The sequence below is a fragment of the Oryzias latipes genome, chromosome 15, assembly GCF_002234675.1.
Source record: "Oryzias latipes chromosome 15, ASM223467v1".
In the NCBI taxonomy this organism is placed as follows: domain Eukaryota; kingdom Metazoa; phylum Chordata; class Actinopteri; order Beloniformes; family Adrianichthyidae; genus Oryzias; species Oryzias latipes.
The window spans coordinates 575,307-596,548 of record NC_019873.2 but is presented as its reverse complement, the minus strand read 5'-3'; the positions used below and the strand labels follow the sequence as shown (position 1 = coordinate 596,548).

The 21,242-nt window shown below is 43.2% G+C and overlaps 1 protein-coding gene across 2 annotated transcripts in view; it reads right to left on the bottom strand.

Annotated features, from left to right (window-relative positions):
• itsn1 (intersectin 1) overlaps positions 1-21,242 on the bottom strand; it is a 116,096-nt gene that overhangs the window by 52,024 nt on the left and 42,830 nt on the right. For both annotated transcript variants that reach the window (XM_023963057.1, XM_023963058.1), the window contains exons 12-15: positions 19,565-19,704; positions 14,085-14,207; positions 13,852-14,001; positions 13,254-13,394 (exon numbers count right to left, since the gene is read on the bottom strand). In XM_023963057.1, the coding sequence (XP_023818825.1) occupies positions 13,254-13,394; positions 13,852-14,001; positions 14,085-14,207; positions 19,565-19,704 (554 nt within the window). The remainder of the gene's footprint in view (positions 1-13,253; positions 13,395-13,851; positions 14,002-14,084; positions 14,208-19,564; positions 19,705-21,242) is intronic.

Here is a 21,242-nt window from a genome sequence, read left to right as displayed (position 1 = left end):
GAAAGGAATCTGGAGGGACAGATGGTGGTGGACTTTGCGAAGAGGATGGAAATGGCTGTAGTCAACACTTACTTCCAGAAGAGAGAGGAACATAGAGTGACATACAGAAGTGGAGGTAGGAGTACTCAGGTGGACTACATCCTAGTGAAGAGAGAGGTGGCAAAGGCCAAACAGAAAGCTTACGATGAGCTATATGACAGGTTAGACACAAAGGAAGGAGAAAAGGACTTGTTCAGGCTAGCCAGACAGAGAGACAGAGATGGGAAGGACGTGCAACAGATAAGGGTGATTAAGGACAGAGATGGAAAGGTGCTAACAACCCAGGAGAGTGTACAGAAAAGATGGAAGGAGTATTTTGAGGAGCTGATGAACGAGGAAAATGACAGGGAAAGAAGGGAGGAAGATGTGGTTGTTGTAGAGCAGGAAGTATCAGAGATTGGAAAGGATGAGGTTAGGAAGGCTCTGAAAAGGATGAAGAGCGGAAAGGCCGTTGGTCCTGATGACCTACCTGTGGAGGTATGGAAGTGCTTAGGAGAGACAGCAGTGGAATTTCTAACGAGGTTGTTCAATAGGATTTTAGAGAGTGAGAAGATGCCTGAGGAATGGAGGAGAAGCGTTCTGGTCCCGATCTTTAAGAACAAGGGTGACACGCAGAACTGCAGCAACTATAGAGGAATAAAGTTGATGAGCCACACAATGAAGCTGTGGGAAAGAGTAGTGGAAGCCAGGCTTAGGAAGAAGGTGGAGATTTGTGAGCAGCAGTATGGTTTCATGCCCTGTAAGAGCACCACTGATGCCATTTTTGCTTTGAGAATGTTGATGGAAAAGTACAGAGATGGTCAGAAGGAGCTGCATTGTGTGTTCGTAGATTTAGAGAAGGCGTATGACAGGGTGCCGAGGGAGGAGCTGTGGTACTGTATGAGGTCGTCTGGAGTGGCAGAGAAGTATGTCAGAGTAGTTCAGGACATGTATGAGAGAAGTATGACGGTGGTGAGATGTGCTGTAGGTCAGACAGAGGAGTTCAAGGTGGAGGTGGGACTACACCAAGGATCAGCTTTGAGTCCCTTTTTGTTTGCTATGCTGATGGACAGGCTGACAGACGAGGTAAGACAGGAATCTCCCTGGACAATGATGTTTGCAGATGACATTGTAATTTGCAGTGAGAGTAGAGAGCAGGTGGAGGAACAGCTAGAGAGGTGGAGGTTTGCTCTGGAAAGAAGAGGCATGAAGGTCAGTCGTAGTAAGACAGAATACATGTGTCTGAACGAGAGGGATCAAGGTAGAAGCGTTAGGTTACAGGGGGCTGAGGTGGAGAAGGTGCAGGAGTTTAAGTACTTGGGGTCAACAGTTCAGTGTGATGGAGAGTGTGGAAAAGAGGTGAAGAGGCGAGTGCAGGCAGGTTGGAGCGGGTGGAGGAAAGTGTCAGGAGTGTTGTGTGACAGAAGAGTGTCAGCAAGACTCAAAGGAAAGGTGTACAAGACAGTGGTGAGACCAGCTCTACTCTATGGGTTAGAGACGGTAGCAGTGAGACAGAGACAAGAGGCTGAGATGGAGGTAGCGGAGATGAAGATGTTGAGGTTCTCCTTAGGAGTGACCAGGTTAGACAGGATAAGGAACGAGTACATCAGAGGGACGGCTCATGTTGCCTGTGTTAGCGACAAAGTCAGAGAAGCAAGACTGAGATGGTTTGGACATGTTCAGAGGAGGGATAGTGGATATATTGGTAGAAGGATGTTGGAGATGGAGCTGCCTGGCAGGAGGGCAAGAGGACGGCCAAAGAGGAGATACATGGATGTCTTAACAGAGGACATGAAGTTGGCTAATGTTAGGGTAGAAGATGTCCATGATAGAGTGAGGTGGAAAACGATGATTCGCTGTGGCGACCTCTGATGGGAAAAGCCGAAAGAGAAAGAAGAATTGTCTAACAGCCACTTTTTATTTAGACTCCATTTGGGTGGATCTCTGACAAGGGCATCCTCTGTGTAAATAATGCCACATGGTCCATGATCTGACAGCAGTATACAGATGGACCACCAGCCGCAAGGTGAGGCCTCTGTCGTCATGCAGGTACCTGTCGGCCCTGCACCTGTGCCCGCGTCTCCTCCTCCACTGTTTACCCCGACAACGGCGATCATCGGGGATTCCATAATAAGGAAGGTCCGATTCTTTAACGCGGTCACTCACTGTTTTCCAGGAGCCACGGTTCTGGATATTCTGGAGACACTCCCAGACCTGCTGCGTTCTCTCCCTTCCAGTCAGGACGCTGATTTTACATGTGGGTTTTAATGAAACCTCCTATAGAACGTCTGAAACGACTAAAAAGGCGTTCATCAGACTTTTACATTTTTTAAACTCCTGACCTTTGACTGTTTTTATTTCGGGACCCTCCCCTCCCTCTCCCGCGTCCAAGGCCGCTTCAGCAGGCTGCTGAGTCTGAGCACCTGGCTCCAGTTTGCTTCCAGCCTGAACAAGTTCGTTTTCATTGACAATTTTAACCTGTTCTGGAACAGAACCTCATTTTATAAAAACGATAGGATTCACCCCAGTCCACTGGGCAGCAATGTTTTAGCTGTAAACATCAGACACTCTGTCCAGACATCAACGGCCCCCATCATTCCCACAACAGTCCAAACCTCCTCTTCATCTATCCAGACATCAGTCTGTGGAAGTGACTCACTGGATTTGGTATCTTCCCCCCTCATTCCCCAACAAACTGCTTCAACTATCAACAGTGGTTCCTTGCCACGACCTGCTGCCCCCCCAGTCTATCCCAATAAGACCATTATTACAGACAGGTCTTCCATGAGGGGAAGTGCTGGGAGAAAAGCAAACATTAACTGGCTTCATCCACTAAAGCAGGGGTCGGGAACCTTTTTGGCCAAGAGAGCCATAAACGCCACATATTTTTAAATGTAATTTCGAAAGAGCCATACAATAATGTAGCGTCCCTTTCCCACACTGAGGCACGGAGACTTAACCTCTTTTAAGGTTCTTTATTCTGGTTACTGTAGACCACAACAAACGCCGTAAAATTAATTCAGCAACTCCTGAATCTCTCCTGTCGACACGAGACGAGAGAGAGCGCTTCTACCAACTTTATATTCACCTGCTCCCGCGTCAGCCCTCCCATTTCCCTTATTCGGCTCATAGCTGAACCCCATTGGTCCAAACTACCTAACAACAGGCTGAGCGACAGAACTGAGAGCCAATCAGATCTGTGCTTGATGCGGTCAATGAACTCCAGAACTTTTAACGCGGCCCAACAGCCATCCAACTCAGTCCGCGACAATATGTTTAAAACTAAATATACAAGTGAATGTGTGCATTTGATGTAATTTCAACATTTTTAAAGTCCAATAAGTCTGTGGATTCTTTTTAATAACATTGTTATGCTGTTGCTAATAAATGATGAGTATTTCTCGTGGTAGTTCTGCTGATGGTCTAGTCTGGTTGATACGTTGTGAGTTTCTGCTTCGTTCAGGCGTTGAGACTTTAAACGTGATCTTAGGTCTGAATGTTCTGTAGATGTGACAAAGACTGATCACATGCAGACGGGGAGCCAAACACACACTCACACGCTGCAGTGAGTGACGGGCAGCGGGTTTTACGTTTTTACAATCCCTGCGCGATTCACCTGCTGCCTGTCCCCACAACCCCCCCACCCCCTGCTTTCTTCCTCACACATCCCGTCCCCGCATCTGCGCGCTCTTTCTCAGAGACGGGAGCGCGCACTTTTAGGCACGGCAATTCACAGGTTTCCAGTTGGTACAAACTCTGTGAAATTATAGATAATAGTAAACTGATAGTGCTGGCGCAGATTTTTCTCTCCAAGCACCGCTACTACTGCGCGCCTCTGGCATCGCATCGCGCCCGAGAAGGACTGGACTAATGAAAAAAAAAAGTATAATTAAAGATTTGTCTGCGAGCCACATGTGACCATCAAAAGAGCCATATATGGCTCGCGAGCCATAGGTTCCCGACCCCTGCACTAAAGGAAGCACCAAAACCTGAGGAAGCAGCTTCCACGACCACTCCACCCCCTCTTTTAACTTGGCACTTTTTAACGTTCGATCTTTGTCTAACAAAAAATGTATCATAAATGATTTTATCCATGATTATAATATTGATGGACTCTTTCTAACTCAAACATGACAGAGCACGGATGCATCTACTGTTGTCATAGAGGCCTCTTCACCCAATTTTAGCTTTGTTTTTTCAACCAGGGAGGGCAAAAAGGGTGGTGGTACTGCATCTATAATGTCCAACTCCTTTGCAGTAAAGCAGATTTCATTAGATGAGTACCCCAGCCTTGAACATCATGCCTTTGTTTTTAACAGCCCTCCAATTTTATGCATCACAGTTTCCAGACCACCCAAACCAAACTCTGTTTTATTGAGGAGTTTTCTGAGTTTTTAGCATCTGTCCACACTTCCTTTAACATGATTTTAATAACTGCTGATTTTAACCTGCATATAGACAGGAAGTCGGACTATTGCACCACTCAGTTCTTGGACTTGCTCTCCTCTCTTGATTATAAACAACACGTCATGCAGCCGACTCACCACAGGGGGCACACTCTTAACCTCGTCATCAGTCATGGTTTACCTACCAGTGTGTCCGCTGTTGTGGACCTGGCTGTATCTGACCATTACTGTGTACTTCTTAACATCACTGGTTTTATAAAGCGAGAGACCTCTGTGAGAACGGTGAAGAAACGCTACTTGACTCCTGAAGTGGTTGAAAAGTTTATTACATCTGTTCACTCCTACTCTCCACCTGTCTTGCCGGCCCCCTGTGATCTACTTGTTGACAGTTTTAACAGTAAATTAAAATCCAGTCTCGAATCAGTTGCTCCACTAAAATCTAAAAAGAAAAGAATCAAAGCCACACCCCCTTGGAGAACTGAGGAAATTAAACAATTGAATAGACGTTGTAGATTACGTTGTAATCTAGCCACAGGGGTTGCAAGCCAGTAACTTCTGTGCCGGTCCCAAGCCCGGATAAATAGAGAGGGTTGCGTCAGGAAGGGCATCCGGCGTAAAAATTGCCAAAATAACCATGCGAATCATCCACAACACTTTAGACATACCGGATCGGTCGAGGCCCGGGTTAACAATGACCGCCACCGATGCTGTTAACCTACAGGGTGTCGGTGGAAATTTGACTACTGTTGGTCGAAGAAAGAGGGGAGGCAGAAGGGTCCGTTGCCAGAGAGAGAAGGGAAAAGGCAGGAACATAGGTTTGAGAATAGGGACTCTTAACGTTGGCACAATGACAGGGAAAGGCAGAGAGCTGGCAGACATGATGGAGAGAAGGAAGGTAGATGTACTGTGTGTGCAGGAGACAAGGTGGAAGGGCAGCAAGGCACGTAGTATTGGAGGAGGATACAAAGTGTTCTATCATGGTGTTGACAGGAAGAGAAACGGGGTAGGAGTGATTCTGAAGGGGGAGTTTGTAAACAGTGTTCTAGAGGTGAAAAGAGTCTCAGACAGGATGATGAGCCTAAAGTTAGAAATTGAAGGGGTGATGGTGAATGTAGTCAGTGGGTATGCGCCACAGGTTGGCTGTGAGTTAGAAGTGAAGGAGAGATTCTGGAGTGAGTTGGATGAGGTCATAGAGAGTTTTCCCAGAGGAGAGAGAGTTGTTATTGGAGCAGACTTTAATGGGCATGTTGGTGAGGGCAACAGAGGTGATGAGGAGGTGATGGGCAGGTTTGGTGTGAAGGAAAGGAATCTGGAGGGACAGATGGTGGTGGACTTTGCGAAGAGGATGGAAATGGCTGTAGTCAACACTTACTTCCAGAAGAGAGAGGAACATAGAGTGACATACAGAAGTGGAGGTAGGAGTACTCAGGTGGACTACATCCTATGTAGACGAGGTCATTTGAGAGAGGTTAATGACTGCAAAGTGGTGGTAGGAGAGAGTGTAGCCAGACAGCACCGCATGGTGGTGTGTAAGATGACTCTGGAGGTCAGGAAGAAGAAGATAGGGAAAACAGAAAAGAAGACCAAGTGGTGGAAGCTACAGAATGAAGAAACTTGTGAGGAATTTAGGCAGAAGTTGAGGCAGGTCCTGGGTGGTCAGGATGAACTTCCAGATGACTGGGAAACTACAGCAGAGATTATCAGGGAAACAGGTAGGAAGGTGCTAGGTGTGTCATCTGGAAAGAGGAAAGACGGTAAAGAGACTTGGTGGTGGAATGAGGAAGTACAGGAATGCGTCCAGAGGAAGAGGTTGGCTAAAAGGAAGTGGGATGTAGAAAGGACTGAGGAAGGTAGACAGGAGTACAAGGAAGCGCAGCGTAGAGTGAAGAGAGAGGTGGCAAAGGCCAAACAGAAAGCTTACGATGAGCTTTATGACAGGTTAGACACAAAGGAAGGAGAGAAGGACTTGTACAGGCTAGCCAGACAGAGAGACAGAGATGGGAAGGACGTGCAACAGATAAGGGTGATTAAGGACAGAGATGGAAAGGTGCTAACAACCCAAGAGAGTGTACAGAAAAGATGGAAGGAGTATTTTGAGGAGCTGATGAACGAGGAAAATGACAGGAAAAGAAGGGAGGAAGATGTGGTTGTTGTGGAGCAGGAAGTAGCAGAGATCGGAAAGGATGAGGTTAGGAAGGCTCTGAAAAGGATGAAGAGCGGAAAGGCCGTTGGTCCTGATGACCTACCTGTGGAGGTATGGAAGTGCTTAGGAGAGACAGCAGTGGAATTCCTAACGAGGTTGTTCAATAGGATTTTAGAGAGTGAGAAGATGCCTGAGGAATGGAGGAGAAGCGTTCTGGTCCCGATCTTTAAGAACAAGGGTGACATGCAGAACTGCAGCAACTATAGAGGAATGAAGTTGATGAGCCACACAATGAAGCTGTGGGAAAGAGTAGTGGAAGCCAGGCTTAGGAAGAAGGTGGAGATTTGTGAGCAGCAGTATGGTTTCATGCCCCGTAAGAGCACCACTGATGCCATTTTTGCTTTGAGAATGTTGATGGAAAAGTACAGAGAAGGTCAGAAGGAGCTGCATTGTGTGTTCGTAGATTTAGAGAAGGCGTATGACAGGGTGCCGAGGGAGGAGCTGTGGTACTGTATGAGGTCGTCTGGAGTGGCAGAGAAGTATGTCAGAGTAGTTCAGGACATGTATGAGAGAAGTATGACGGTGGTGAGATGTGCTGTAGGTCAGACAGAGGAGTTCAAGGTGGAGGTGGGACTACACCAAGGATCAGCTTTGAGTCCTTTTTTGTTTGCTATGCTGATGGACAGGCTGACAGACGAGGTAAGACAGGAATCTCCCTGGACAATGATGTTTGCGGATGACATTGTAATTTGCAGTGAGAGTAGAGAGCGGGTGGAGGAACAGCTAGAGAGGTGGAGGTTTGCTCTGGAAAGAAGAGGCATGAAGGTCAGTCGTAGTAAGACAGAATACATGTGTCTGAACGAGAGGGATCAAGGTAGAAGCGTTAGGTTACAGGGGGCTGAGGTGAAGAAGGTGCAGGAGTTTAAGTACTTGGGGTCAACAGTTCAGTGTGATGGGGATTGTGGAAAAGAGGTGAAGAGGCGAGTGCAGGCAGGTTGGAGCGGTTGGAGGAAAGTGTCAGGAGTGTTGTGTGACAGAAGAGTGCCAACAAGACTCAAAGGAAAGGTGTACAAGACAGTGGTGAGACCAGCTCTGCTCTATGGGTTAGAGACGGTAGCAGTGAGACAGAGACAAGAGGCTGAGATGGAGGTAGCGGAGATGAAGATGTTGAGGTTCTCCTTAGGAGTGACCAGGTTAGACAGGATAAGGAACGAGTACATCAGAGGGACGGCTCACGTTGCCTGTGTTAGCGACAAAGTCAGAGAAGCCAGACTGAGATGGTTTGGACATGTTCAGAGGAGGGATAGTGGATATATTGGTAGAAGGATGTTGGAGATGGAGCTGCCTGGCCGGAGGGCAAGAGGACGGCCAAAGAGGAGATATATGGATGTCTTAACAGAGGACATGAAGTTGGCTAACGTTAGGGTAGAAGATGTTCATGATAGAGTGAGGTGGAAAAGGATGATTCGCTGTGGCGACCTCTGATGGGAAATGCCGAAAGAGAAAGAAGAATAGACGTTGTAGATCTGCCAAAAGACTTTGGAGAAAACACAAACTTGAAATAAACTATCAACTATACCATATATATAATATAATCAAACAGTAAAACAGACCAGAAATTCATACTTTGCAAACATCATTTCTGTAAATAAAAATAACCCCAGAATCCTCTTCACCACAATTGAATCTTTAATCAACTCAAATGTGAACAAAAACACAATGTCAGCCTCCGCCTCATTGTGTGAGGACTTGCAGACCACTTCAGGAGCAAGATTGATTCTGTCAGATCTAACATCATAAATGAACAGAAAAGCCTTTTCATTGGTAATGATGGCTTGATTTTACCTGAGGAAGCACTGGACAGTTTTGACCTGGTTGAAGCTGCAACACTTGGTCGAGTTTTCTCACTACATCACTTTTTAAATCCTTTTACGGGTCTTTTGAGAGTGAGATTTTAAATATCATGAACTTCTCTCTACAGACAGGTATTTTTCCTGCTGCCTTTAAAACGGCAGTGGTGAAACCGTTACTCAAGAAAACTAATTTAGACCCTTCAGTTTTTTAATAATTAAATGGCTGAACAGTACATGATTTCAAATTTGAGTCTCAAAACACCAGAAAAGTCTGCAGATTTGTTGCTCCTCACTTTTGAGCAAAAACGTCTCTAAGGGGTTCCAGAAAGTTGCTAAATATAGCAAAAAAAACTTCCAAGTTGGCCACACTGCAAGACAGGCCTGTGTCCAACTTGCCATTTTTAAGCAAGGTTTTAGAAAAATTTGTTTTTATTCAGCTGAATGAGTTTCTCTTGCAAAACAACATTTTTGAGATAAACCAGTCTGGCTTTAGAACGAGCCACAGTACTGAGACAGCCTTGTTAAAAATCGTTAATGATGTCAGGTGTGCCTTGGACTCAGGTCAGATCTCAGTACTAGTCTTGTTAGATCTAAGTGCAGCTTTGATACTGTTGATCACCTGATCCTTGTAAACAGACTTAAAAGTTTTGGCCTTTCTGTTCTCAAGTGTTTCGAATCTTATCTAATGGAAAGAAACTTTATGGTAAGCATGGACACACACTTTTCTGGGGTCCATGAAATTAATTGTGGTGTGCCTCAAGGTTCCATCCTTGGCCCCTTGCTTTTTAACATTTACATGCTTCCTCTGGGGAATGTCATCAGAAGCCACAACATCAGTTTTTATAGCTATGCCGATGATACCCAGCTGTACATAGCTATGTCTCCTGATGACACACGACCAATAGAAGCACTTTTTAACTGTATTTTAGATGTGAAATTATGGATGGCAAATAATTTCCTGCAGCTCAACCAGGACAAAACTGAAATTTTAGTTATCAGTCCTGAAGCTAAGAGAGAGCAACAGTTTCTGAAGTTAAAAGAACTTTCATTAACCCATTCAGAAACCTGGGCATTATCTCAGACTCTAAGCTTACTTTTATCCCACATATAAAACAGGTGGTTAAAACTGGTTTTTATCATCTTAGAAATCTGGCTAGGGTCCGCCCATACTCACTTTTGCTAATATGGAGATGCTAATGCATGCTTTTATCATGAGTAAAATTGATTACTGTAACGCCCTGCTCGCTGGTCTTCCAAAAACCCACATTAGGAACCTTCAGCTTCTCCAAAATTCTGCTGCACGAGTTCTTACCAAGACAAGGAGGCGAGCTTATATCACTCCAATTTTAACATCCCTGCATTGGCTCCCCATATGCTTCAGGATTGATTTTAAGATACTTTTAACAGTTTTTAAATGTCTTAGCGGTCTTGCGCCTTCTTATTTATCAGATCTTTTAGAAAGGTATGAACCCTCGCGGACCCTGAAATCCTCTGGCACTGGTCTGTTAACCATTCTGACTGTATGAACCAAAACCTACGGAGAAGCTGGAGCTCTGGATGGGGACCTGCATCACTGCTTAGCTGTGGTGGAGCGGTCCCCGCCTGTGATGCTGCATTTGGCTGGTTATGCAGCTGTTCACAGAGAGGGAGGTTCCAATTATCAGCGTTTTCGTGCTTTCTTATTTCTCAATTCTCATTGGCTTTCCCCATCAATTAAAGGGTGGGAGATGTGTAAAAAGTGGGGGGTTGTGTAGGTACGGGAAGGGGGCCCTATTTTTATTTTTATTTATTTTTTGTGCTCGTTTATTTTAATCTTCATGCTTGTTTTGATATCATTTATTTTGTTTTGTTTAAATGTAAAGCACTTTGTGCTGTTCTTTCATATGAAAAGGAATTTATGAATAAAGTTTCATTGATTGATTGATACTATCATAAAAGCAATACTCAATTTAAAAAAATAATCAATGCGAGAGAACGCTCGGTGTGTTCCAGAATAGCAGAATATAGTAGGTAATGTCAATGGCTTTTAAATTTCTCCAGATGTCTATTTTTATTGACTATTTTTTAACAATGTAATCCTGCGCTGCAGTGTACTTTCCGACTTAGTCCATGCTCCCTGCTGCCGAAGTCCCATCGCCCTGCTCACTCGCTCTTCATCCACACCTGCTCGGACCTCTTCCTGGAATAGCCGGTGTCTTTCCTTGCCATGGGCCTGGCTGACAAGAGTCTTTGGGAAGTAGCCCAAGCCCGCTCTGCCTGTGGCCACAGTGCCCACCAATGCCCTTTTGTCTCAGGCGTGACTCTGCCTCCTTCACTGCTTTTCCAGCCTTCCATTTCCTTCCTGTCCTCACTTCAGTACCGACTGCTGACACTTTGCAATCCCTGGAGTCCCTATTAGGGTTGTGCCGATGGACGATACCATCATCCATCTTGATGGGTGACTGACATCCCGATGGAGAGACACCATCATGATGCCACGCCCCCGCCACGCTGCGAGTAGAAACCTTAAGCCGCGGTTACATGTGCAAAATATCTTGATCTGATCAATGGTCGTATTAGAATCCAACTGTGTACATGGTCCCAGAAAAATGTTTTCAGAATATAACAAACGTTCACATGGGTCACACTTTCGGTCGGACTAAATCATTCGCACATGCGCAGTAGGGTTTGAAAAACCAGAATGACTGAGGATATGACTTCCGCCGAGCGGCTATATACATTGATATTGTCAGCTCCGTAATATACGAGACGATCTTCTAAACGTGCTTTTAATAATGTTACGATTATTATGAAGCACCTGTTCGCCTGTTTTAATTTTAATCCGTGTGGTCAGCGCTTTTTCTGTTGAAGAGCGGAGCCGGAAAGAAGCCACAATTAGAAGTATGCTAACACGGGCTAACAACATTAGCTTTGGCTGGTGCTGCAATCTGCATCTTGGCTGCACATAAACATGTGGGAATAACATCAGCCTTTATTTAGTCGGGACACGACTGGATACACAAATCCACGTGATTGTTTGAACGTTTTCTAAGGACTGAGCGACATTTCTGCTTTGAAGCTCAAACCGCTGTGTGTGCTGACGATCCGAGCTGTGTTCAGACACACACTTTTGGACCCGGTTCTGAGTTTGGTAGCTCGTTCCCCTAGAGCTGCGGGACGGATCGCAGTCCTAAATCTCCCACACATACCGCTCATGTAACAAAGCACCCCCTCCCCCCTCCCCCTCAAACACAAAGCTGTAAATTCGCGCTCCCCCGGTCCACTTGACTAATTAAGTGCGGGAGCGGACCACTTCTTTTCTATTTTGTTTGTTACTTCTTTTTGTTAAAGTCACTTCCCTCAGTTTATACTGGATCATCACGGAGGAGTCATTATTTGGGAAATAAAATAAATAAAGTAATAAAGTAAAATAACGAATAGCAATTATATAAGACAGAAAAATTAAAAATAGCCCCCCCACGACGATATCATCGTCCATCCCGATGGTTGACAGCAGACATCGTCAACGGCCAATTTAAGGGACATGGCCCAACCCTAGTCCCTATACTGTAGGGCTTTCTATGGTGCGTACCACCATAAATTCTTCCGTGAGGCAACTGAAGAGCAACCGCAGGATATTACTCGTCCCATACAACGCAGCGCTGGTAAGACTACATGGAAGGCCTGGCCACCTCAGAAGAAAGTCGCTGATCTTCCTTTCTAGGGACTTTACTGTGGTCACTGGGACTGCATAGACCAGCAAGGGCCACAATACTCAGGGCTTGATGGAATGCTGGTAGATCAAAGCTTTAAATCTACTAGGCAGACCAGACTTGTCAACCTTAGTGAGGCAAACTCCAAGTTCTTTGTTGGACTTCTGGATGGTAGCAGAGTCTTTCAGGATGGAGAAAATAAACTTCCCCAAACTCTTAACGGGTTGCTCTGTGACGGTTGGCATGACAGTCTCTGAGATGGAAAAACGGAACTTGTCAACCACTTTCCCCCTATTCAGCACCATGGATCTTGACTTTGAAGGCTGTCGTACACCTGACTTGGTTAGGGCCCCTCTGCATTCCACCTCAGCTGCCTTAACCACCATGTTCATGGCAAGAGTAAAAAGGATAACAGAGATGGTACAGCCTGTAATTATTCCTTTCCCAATGCGATGCCAGTCTGATGTTCCTGACCCAGAAGTGACCCGCATCTTTTTAATTTTCATTTCCGGTGCTCCCTCAGTTGGGTCCTCTCCCTCTGGCTCAGCTGCTGTTCAGCCACTGCAGCTCTAGATGGGAACCTGCATCACCACCTTGCTGTAATGGGGCTGGTCCCCGCCTGTGATGCAGCATTTGGCTGGTTATGCAGCATCTTAAAGAGGGAGGTTCCAACTATTATTAGCGTTTCCAATAACAGACATTATGTTTTCGTGCTCAGCCTATTTCCTATTTATCATTGTCCTTCCCCATCAGTTAGGGGTAGTATGTGTGAAAGGGGTGGGGGGTTGTGTTTAGGTATGGGAAGGGGCTCTTTTAATTTTTGTGCTTGCTTTTATATTATTTATTAGGTTTTATTTTAATGTAAAGCACTTTGTGTTCTGCTTTCATAGGAAAAGTGCTATATAAATAAAGTTTAATTTGATTTGATATGCTTTGTCCCCTTGTGTTTGACCATAAACTGAACTCCATTGTATTCACATATTCTTTTTTTGTATTTATACATTCAAGGTTGTAATCGTCTAAATTGCACTTGTTAACTTTTTCCACAGTAAAGTTTCTGAGATGGGAATAATGCTGAAGGGCTGTGAACCGAGGAAAACATAGGGGGGGGGGGGGTGAAGGAGTAGTTTGTTTCTCAAACCTGTAACTGTTGCTGCAACTGTGTGATTTCAGCAATGCGTGTTTCTCTGGTCTGGTTGGTCTGCTCCACTTCTTTCCTCTGATTAGACAGACGAAAACGGACGTCTCTCAATTTTCCCTCCAGCTGGTTCTTCTTATCATTCTGAAGAGCGAGGTGACAAAACCAGATTATGTTCAATAAATGTCACAAAAACAGCAGGCCGCATAAAATACAGGGCTGTATCAGGAAGGGCATCCGGTGTGCAAATCAGTGAGAGCTGATTGGCTGCTGAGACCCCTGAAGGGATTAGCCAAAAGGTAAGCAACATTTACTTCCTTCATGTGAGACATCAGTCTGACCTGAAATCAGACCAATCTTCCAACTCAGATGTTTATCTGTGTTTTTTTGTTTTTTGAGTATCAGTATAAAAAGTTTTTGTGTTAATCAGATGTTTGAAAGCTCAAGAGATGGAAATTCTTGGTCTCCATGTTAAAGATTCAGGCTGTCTGCTTTGACAATCAAGTCTGAGGTTTTGGAGAGCTTTAGGAGCAGCTTTCCAGTAACTGGAAACAGGAGATTGAATTTTTCTGGCGCAGGAGGTTTTTGTGACAGCACCTACCAGAGCCTCCAGCTCAAACTCCAGGGTCTTCTTGCGGGCCTTGAGCAGCACGATGCTCTCCTGCTCCCGGTTTCTTTGAGTCAGGAGCTCCTGCCGGCGCTGGCGCTCCCACTCCAGCTGCCGCTGGCGCTCCAGCTCACGTTTGGCAGCCTGGAGCACACGAAAAAAAGTTTCACTTTAAAACCTGCAACAGGAGTCTGTTTTCTGACATACAAAACTGCCCAGCGTGGTACCTCTCTCCTCTCCAGCTCCCTACGTCTCTCCTCTTCTCTCTGCCTCTCCAGCTCCCTCTGTTTCTCCAACTGTTTTTCCAGCTCTTGCAGTCGCTTTCTTTCTTGCTCCAGACGCTCGCGCTCCTAAAAGACAAACTCAGAAGATTCATTTGTCATCTTTCCCCTGCACCGGTCTTGACTTGTGACTCGAAGACAAAGACTTGAGACTTAAACTGATCACATGAGCTAGGGATATTGTGAAGGACTTGTTGGATGTCGAATACAGTGTTTGTCTCACTTAACAGATTTTTGGGAAAGGGAGACAAATGTATTGGGGTGATAGACACACCTCATTTTCTGTTTTCCATATAATGGTCAGAACCAAAACATTCCTAAAAGAAAAACCTTTTCAATGGGCATAAATGTCAACATTCTGTGTGGGTAAAATGCTGGTTCAACCATTAGGTCATTCCAAGTTCATCATTCAAACAACCATGAACACACAACGTCACTCAACAGACAAACAGCAGCACCTGGCCATGGCGTGCCTTTGGGTTGGTAGTAGGCAGTCAGATGTTACTTCTCAAAGTTTCATCAGCATACTTTCATCACTGCACAGAATTACTGGTAGAGTTTGTGACAGACCCAGGAGTGGAGTAGACTTTACTTGCCATATGCAGCACAACTGCAGGAATACTAGGTTTTTCAAACCATTCACAACTGACTCCACTGCTTTGACTTGAATACCTGGACAATGGTCTACCGTCCAAATTGACACTTTTTGAGCAATGTGCAGAATGACAAAACAAATGTGTCTACCAGACCATGCTGTTTATCAAAATTACACACACAAAAAACGTAAACAAGTCCATGAAAAATACTTTGAATTCAAGATAATTGAGGCAACATTGCATAAGCAAGCAGCACTGGCTGTGACTCAGAACTGATTTGATCCTAGCACATGCAGATAGTTGAATTACCTTACACAGCAAATAAAATGATAAGTAAAAAAGAAATTGACTATTCTTATTTTGAAAATTACATGCTGACCTTTTTTCTTGGCCACACGGACCCAGAGGAAGTTTAGGATTACAGGTTACGGTTAAGGTGCGTTCACTCAGAACGTGATACGAGTGGCAGAGGTAGGCAGTTTTGATGTCAAGTCAATGGTACATGCGAGATCTTAGGTCCGGCGGCGCGGATTAAACGACGGGCATGATTTTGGTCTCATCTAACCACAAGACTTTCTCCCATGACTCCTCTGGATCATCAAGATGGTCATTGGCAAACTTCAGACGGGCCTTGACATGGGCTGACTTCAGCAGGGGAACCTTCCGTGCGATACATGATTTTAAACCATGACGTTTTAATATATTACTTATAGTAGCCTTGGAAACGGTGGTCCCAGCTCTCTTCAGGTCATTGACCAGCTCCTCCCGTGTAGTCCTGGGCTGATTCTTCACCTTCCTTAGCATCATCGATGCCCCACCAGGTGACATCTTGCGAGGGGCCCCAGTCCGAGGGACATTGACAGTCATCATTAGCCTCTTCCACTTTCTGACAATTGCCCCAACAGTTGTTTTTTTCTCACCAAGCTGCTTGGTAATTGCCCCGTAGCCACTTCCAGCTTTGTGTCTTTTGACAGCTCTTTGGTTTTGCTCATGTTTGTAGTTAGACTTCTGACTGATTGTGGGGGGGCACAGGTGCCTTTATGCAAGCTAACCACCTCAAACAGGTGCCACTAATTTAGAATCATGAGCAGAGTGGAGTTTAATATTTAAAAGCAGAACAGCAGGTCTTTGCTGGTCAGAAATCTATCTGATAATCAAGTGATCAAATACTTATTTGTCACAGTAATATACAAATAAATTGTTTTAAAAAAATTGTACAACGTGATTTCTGAATGTTTCTTCAGATTCTGTCTCTCACTGTGGAAATGCACCTATGATGAACATTTTAGACCCCTCCATGTTTTCTAAGTGGGAGAACTTGCTAAATCACAGGGTGATCAAATACTTATTGACCTCACTGTGTGTGTATATATATACATATATTAGGCCTGCAAAATATACCGCAAATTTATCGTTATCGCGAAATCAAGCTGTGCAATATGCATACCGCAAAAGACGTCAAAAATCGCAATAAATGTTTACCTTAAATGTGCTAAAACAAACTCATGGCAGGCAGCTTGAAATATTGAACAAATGAAATAAATCCCTTTATGCATTTAACCAATCAGAAGGACCCGTTTACGTTTTTGATCAATCAGATGAGCCCTTTATGTTTGATGTTTGCCTCCTACGTCTACAAGGGTCATTTGGAGTATAATTTTTAAACTGTTGCAGTGAAATGGAAATGATGTTTTTTTTTTTTTGCTATTTGTTTATATACCGCAACTTATATCGTTATCGCAAAATTAATTACCAATATCGCATATCGCGAGTTTTCCTCATATCGTGCAGCCCTAATATATATATATATATATATATATATATATATATATATATATATATATATATATATATATATATATATATATATATATATATATATATATATATATATATATATATATATATATACGCACACGGGTAGATCTTGAAGACATTGTCGACTCAAAAGTAGCTCACATGCCAAGAAAGTGTGAGCACCCCTGCGTTAGCCTTTTAAATGTAGACAATAAAATACTGGCTAAAATATTAGCTAGACGTTTAGAAACCGTTCTCATAAACGGTTGTGTCTCCAGATCAAACTGGCTTTATTAAAGATAGACAATTGTTTTTTGACATCATAGGGTTGCCTAATATAATTTACACTCATAACCCTAAAAATAAAAGGCCTGGAGGTGATGTTTTCATTGGACGCAGAAAAAGCTTTTGACAGGGTTGAATGGGATTTTATCTTTTCAACCCGTCTAGGTTTGGCTTTGACCACCTAGACGGGTGGTATATACATCTATAATAAAGTTATTATAGATGTATCCAAAGCGTCGGTTCAAACAACATTTGTTCAAGCTCCTTCTCTCTCAAACGCTCAACAAGACAGGGCTGCCCCTTATCTCCTCTTATTTTCTTTGGTCATTGACTCCTTGTCATATCCTTGCATTCCGCTGACACCTATAAGGAGATTGTTAGAGGAAATGTAGAGCACAAAGTCTCTCTATATGCAGATGATCTGCTTTTGTACATTTCAATACCTTCAATTATGACTATCCTCTCTAAATTTGGTGACATAAGCGGCTGGGTAGCTCGGTTGGTAAGGTAAAGGGCTGCCACGCAGGGTTCGATTCCCGGAGGGGAATAAACAATAAACTGGGGGCAATAACCATATCAATAGCGAGCAATTAACATCACCCAGTGAGGGTCCTTGGGGAAGACCCTTAACGCTACTGCCGGTTCAGCTGCAGCTCAGGAGATGGGTCAAATGCGGCGAAGAATTTCCCATTGTGGGATAAATAAAGTATCAATTATTATTATTATTACATCAGGATACAAGATTAATATTTCAAAGAGCATATTGTTAACTTGAATACTGAGATCTCTTCCTTTTGATGTTTTGAATAATTTCAGATACCTTGGAATTAACATAAAAGATATCTCTGGACTTTTTAAACAAATTTTTTTAAATCTCTATCAACAAACAAACAATTTAAACGACTAAGCAATCTTCTCGTCTTACTAGCTGGTCATATAAATATAGTTATAATGCAGATATGGTTTAATCCAGTTCAAAATCCTTCACAGACTGCACCTGTCCAGGAATAACTGATCCAGAATGTTTCCAGGAGTGGCCCCCTTGTGTGGACCTGTTCCTGCCTCACTGTCCAATACATTTTGGGACTGCAAAAAAATCATTCCCTATTGGAAAAAAATGTTTGAAATGTTGTCTCAGAGTTTTATTTCTCTGATTTTTCCATTGGACCCTATAGCGGGATTATTTAGAGTGCCAAGTGCTGGAATATGTTTAAACAGTAAAAAAAAAAAAATGTTTTAAGTTATGTTACCCTATTGGCTAGAGTTCTAATCGTACTTGATTGGGAAAGCAAATTTCCCCTAACACATCTTCATTTGGTAAGAAACATAATTCAACATCTAAATTTAGAAAAGATTAATTTTTCATTGAGACAGCAAGAAAACTTTTTTAATGAAACATGGCAACCACTTATAGATAAATTCAACGCTACATAAAGAAGTCAACCACTATTTAAATATTTAATTGTAAAATCTGCAGGGTGTTTTTGTTTTGTTTTGTATTGTATTGTTTGCCCACATTTTTTTAAATGGCCATCATAATTTCTTCCAGGATATGAGCACAACTGTAGCACTTAGGGGTGTAACGATAATCGTAGTTGAACCGAACTGTTTCGGTACGGCAGTTTCGGTTCGGTTCACTTCTGTACTGTTTCGGTACTTTTTTCCTTTTTTTCCCGAATATCCATTGTAACGACCCAGCTGCTTTGTCACTCGTAGCGGGGAAACGAGAACCGAGCTGGTAATTAACTAACTGCGTTGACTGTTCTTACCCCATACTCAAACAGAGACAGTAGACAGAGCAATGGATTGCTCCTTTCCGGCATTAAACCCATTTATTATGAAGACACACGAACAGCGTAACAACATGAACCTGACTTCTCTTCATAGCTCTCATCCCCATCTCATCCCCCATCTCCTTACGCTCTCCTGTGTGGGAACACTTTGGCTTTGTTGTCAGCATCCATGAAGGGAAAAGACAATTGGATAAGTTGAATGCTGTGTGTCGACGTTGTTACACAAAGATAGGGTATGCCAATGGTAACACATCTAATCTGCTAACAAACTTAAAATGGCATCACCTGACTAACAATCGGGTCTAAAGTTTTCGGTTCCTGGCAACTAATAGTTTTTCTCATTTTATTAAGCAGATCACCTACATAGGTCAATTTTATTTATTGTTATGTAAAACCAATAAATGCATTTTGTAAGTAATTTTTTTCTGCCTTAGTTTTTTGTACCGAAAAAATACTGAAAATAGATAGATAGATAGATAAAAACTTTATTAATCTCCCAAGGGAGAAATTTAGGTGTCCGGCAGCAAAACACACACAATAAACAACAATAAAATAATTGTTCATAAAATAGCAGTTCATATCAGGCAGATTTGTTAAACAGCAGTACCGAACCGAAATGTACCGAACCCTATAAAATTCTGAATCGATTGTTGTCTCAGAACAACACCAAGAGACTGGTGAGGAGCAGGAGACATAGCTGTCAAGCTGTCATTAAAGCAAATGGTGGAAATGCCCATTACTGACATTATTAATTTCATTTAACTTTATTTTTTATTTTTGGGGAAAAAATGTCAAATTAATGAAAATGGTGATAATTTATAGTAATATCAAATGGAGCTTTTACGTATTTCATTAAAATTAAGACCAAATAGGAAAAGCACTCATGTCAATAACAATATGCTTAACTGATTGTGAGTAGCACTAACAGAATGGATAAAAAGAAACTGCAGTCTACCTTTCTCTCCTGCTCTTCTCTCTCCAGCGCTGCCAGTCTCTCATGTTCTTTCCTTTGCTGCTCCTGCAGAGCCTGACGTCTCTTTTCCAGCTCCAGGTTTCCTCGCTCAAAGTTCTCTCTCTTCTTATCTTCAAAGGTCACTACAGTGAGACAGTGGTTAAAGGATGATCAATACAAAGACCACTGCGTTATGCTGTTCTGTTCCAAGATGTTATTGCTAAAGAAAGTATAAACATTTACAGAAAAAATCACAAAGTAAACTTCTTCTCCAACCCTGCAATATCTCACAACGTTATGCATGTGAGAACATGAGTATCTGCAGTAGGACATTAAATTGAGCAACAATTAACGGCTGTTTTTGTCAGTGGTGAGAGTGTAGATGAACGCCCCCTTCGTCATCTGCTTGTTTTGCTTACACACACAGTGCTCTTAGGAAAGAGCAAAAGGAAGGAAAGGGCCAAGTTCTTGATCCACAAAGAGAAGGAAGAGGTGAGGCGCCGTGGCAGGGAGCTCAAATTAAAGCAACTTTCCTTCACCCTGTCATGCTGCCTCATCATCACACTTTATTGTTTCTGGAAAGAATCAGTGTGCCCCCCCCTTTTATTGAAGCACTATTCACGCTCCTGAACCGTTTAAAAGTACTGGAGGGAGCTCCGGGGGACCGACGTAAGGATGGATGATAAGTTCCCAAAAGAAATCTTGGAGCGTCGAAGGATCCTGTTCCCCATCAGAAGGACATTTCTGAGTAAAGGGGCCCACGCTCTCATCTCTGTGGACCGATTCTACGTGAACGGACAGCTCCACCGCGACCCAAACGTCACCCCCTGGCTCTACTAAATCAGATATTTATCCACACTCTCTGCACAGGTGTTAGTTTATGCTTATATGCGACACACTGGGCATAAAGGTTTTCCACTTTAGGTAATATCACCACCATTCTCTTCAGCAGTTGCAAACCTGTTTCTAATAGGTTTAATCTGTTTCTACCCTCCCTGTTTTCTTAATTATCTCCCCCTCTGCACTCCTTTCCTTTTTTTCACACAATTTTCCCTTCCCCTCACCTAAGCTGCCACATAACTCAGCCACAATACAATAGTACTGATCTGCACAACACAGTTAGACAATCAACATGTCCAGCATTACATCACATACACTGTACATTACACATAAAGCCTCATAGCAACATTAAGCGCACCATTATGTGGACATATATACTCATTTTTGCCTCAATCAACAATATACAGTTTCTAACATTCACCTTAACAGCAGCATGTCCATGTTAGTTACATGGAATGTACATGGAGCTGGAGAGTGAAGAGACTGAAAATATTGACCAAATTAAAGGATCTCAAAACTGACTTTGCGTTTCTTCAGGAAACTCATATGTCTAGTTCAGCAGTGAATATTCTCGCCACAGCAGATTTTCTGAACGTATATTCAGCTTGTTATAATTCTAGACTGACAGGAGTAGCAATTATGATAAATAGGGAAATTAAATTCACCGAAGCCAACAAAGTCATAGATCCAGAAGGAAGATTTATAATAGTCACTCTTTCCACTCAAAATATGCAGCTGTGTTTAGCTAATGTGTACGCCCCCAATGTAGATGACCCTAAATTCTTTCATTCCTTCTTCTCTGCGCTATCTGAACATACAGACAAATCGCTAATTATTGCGG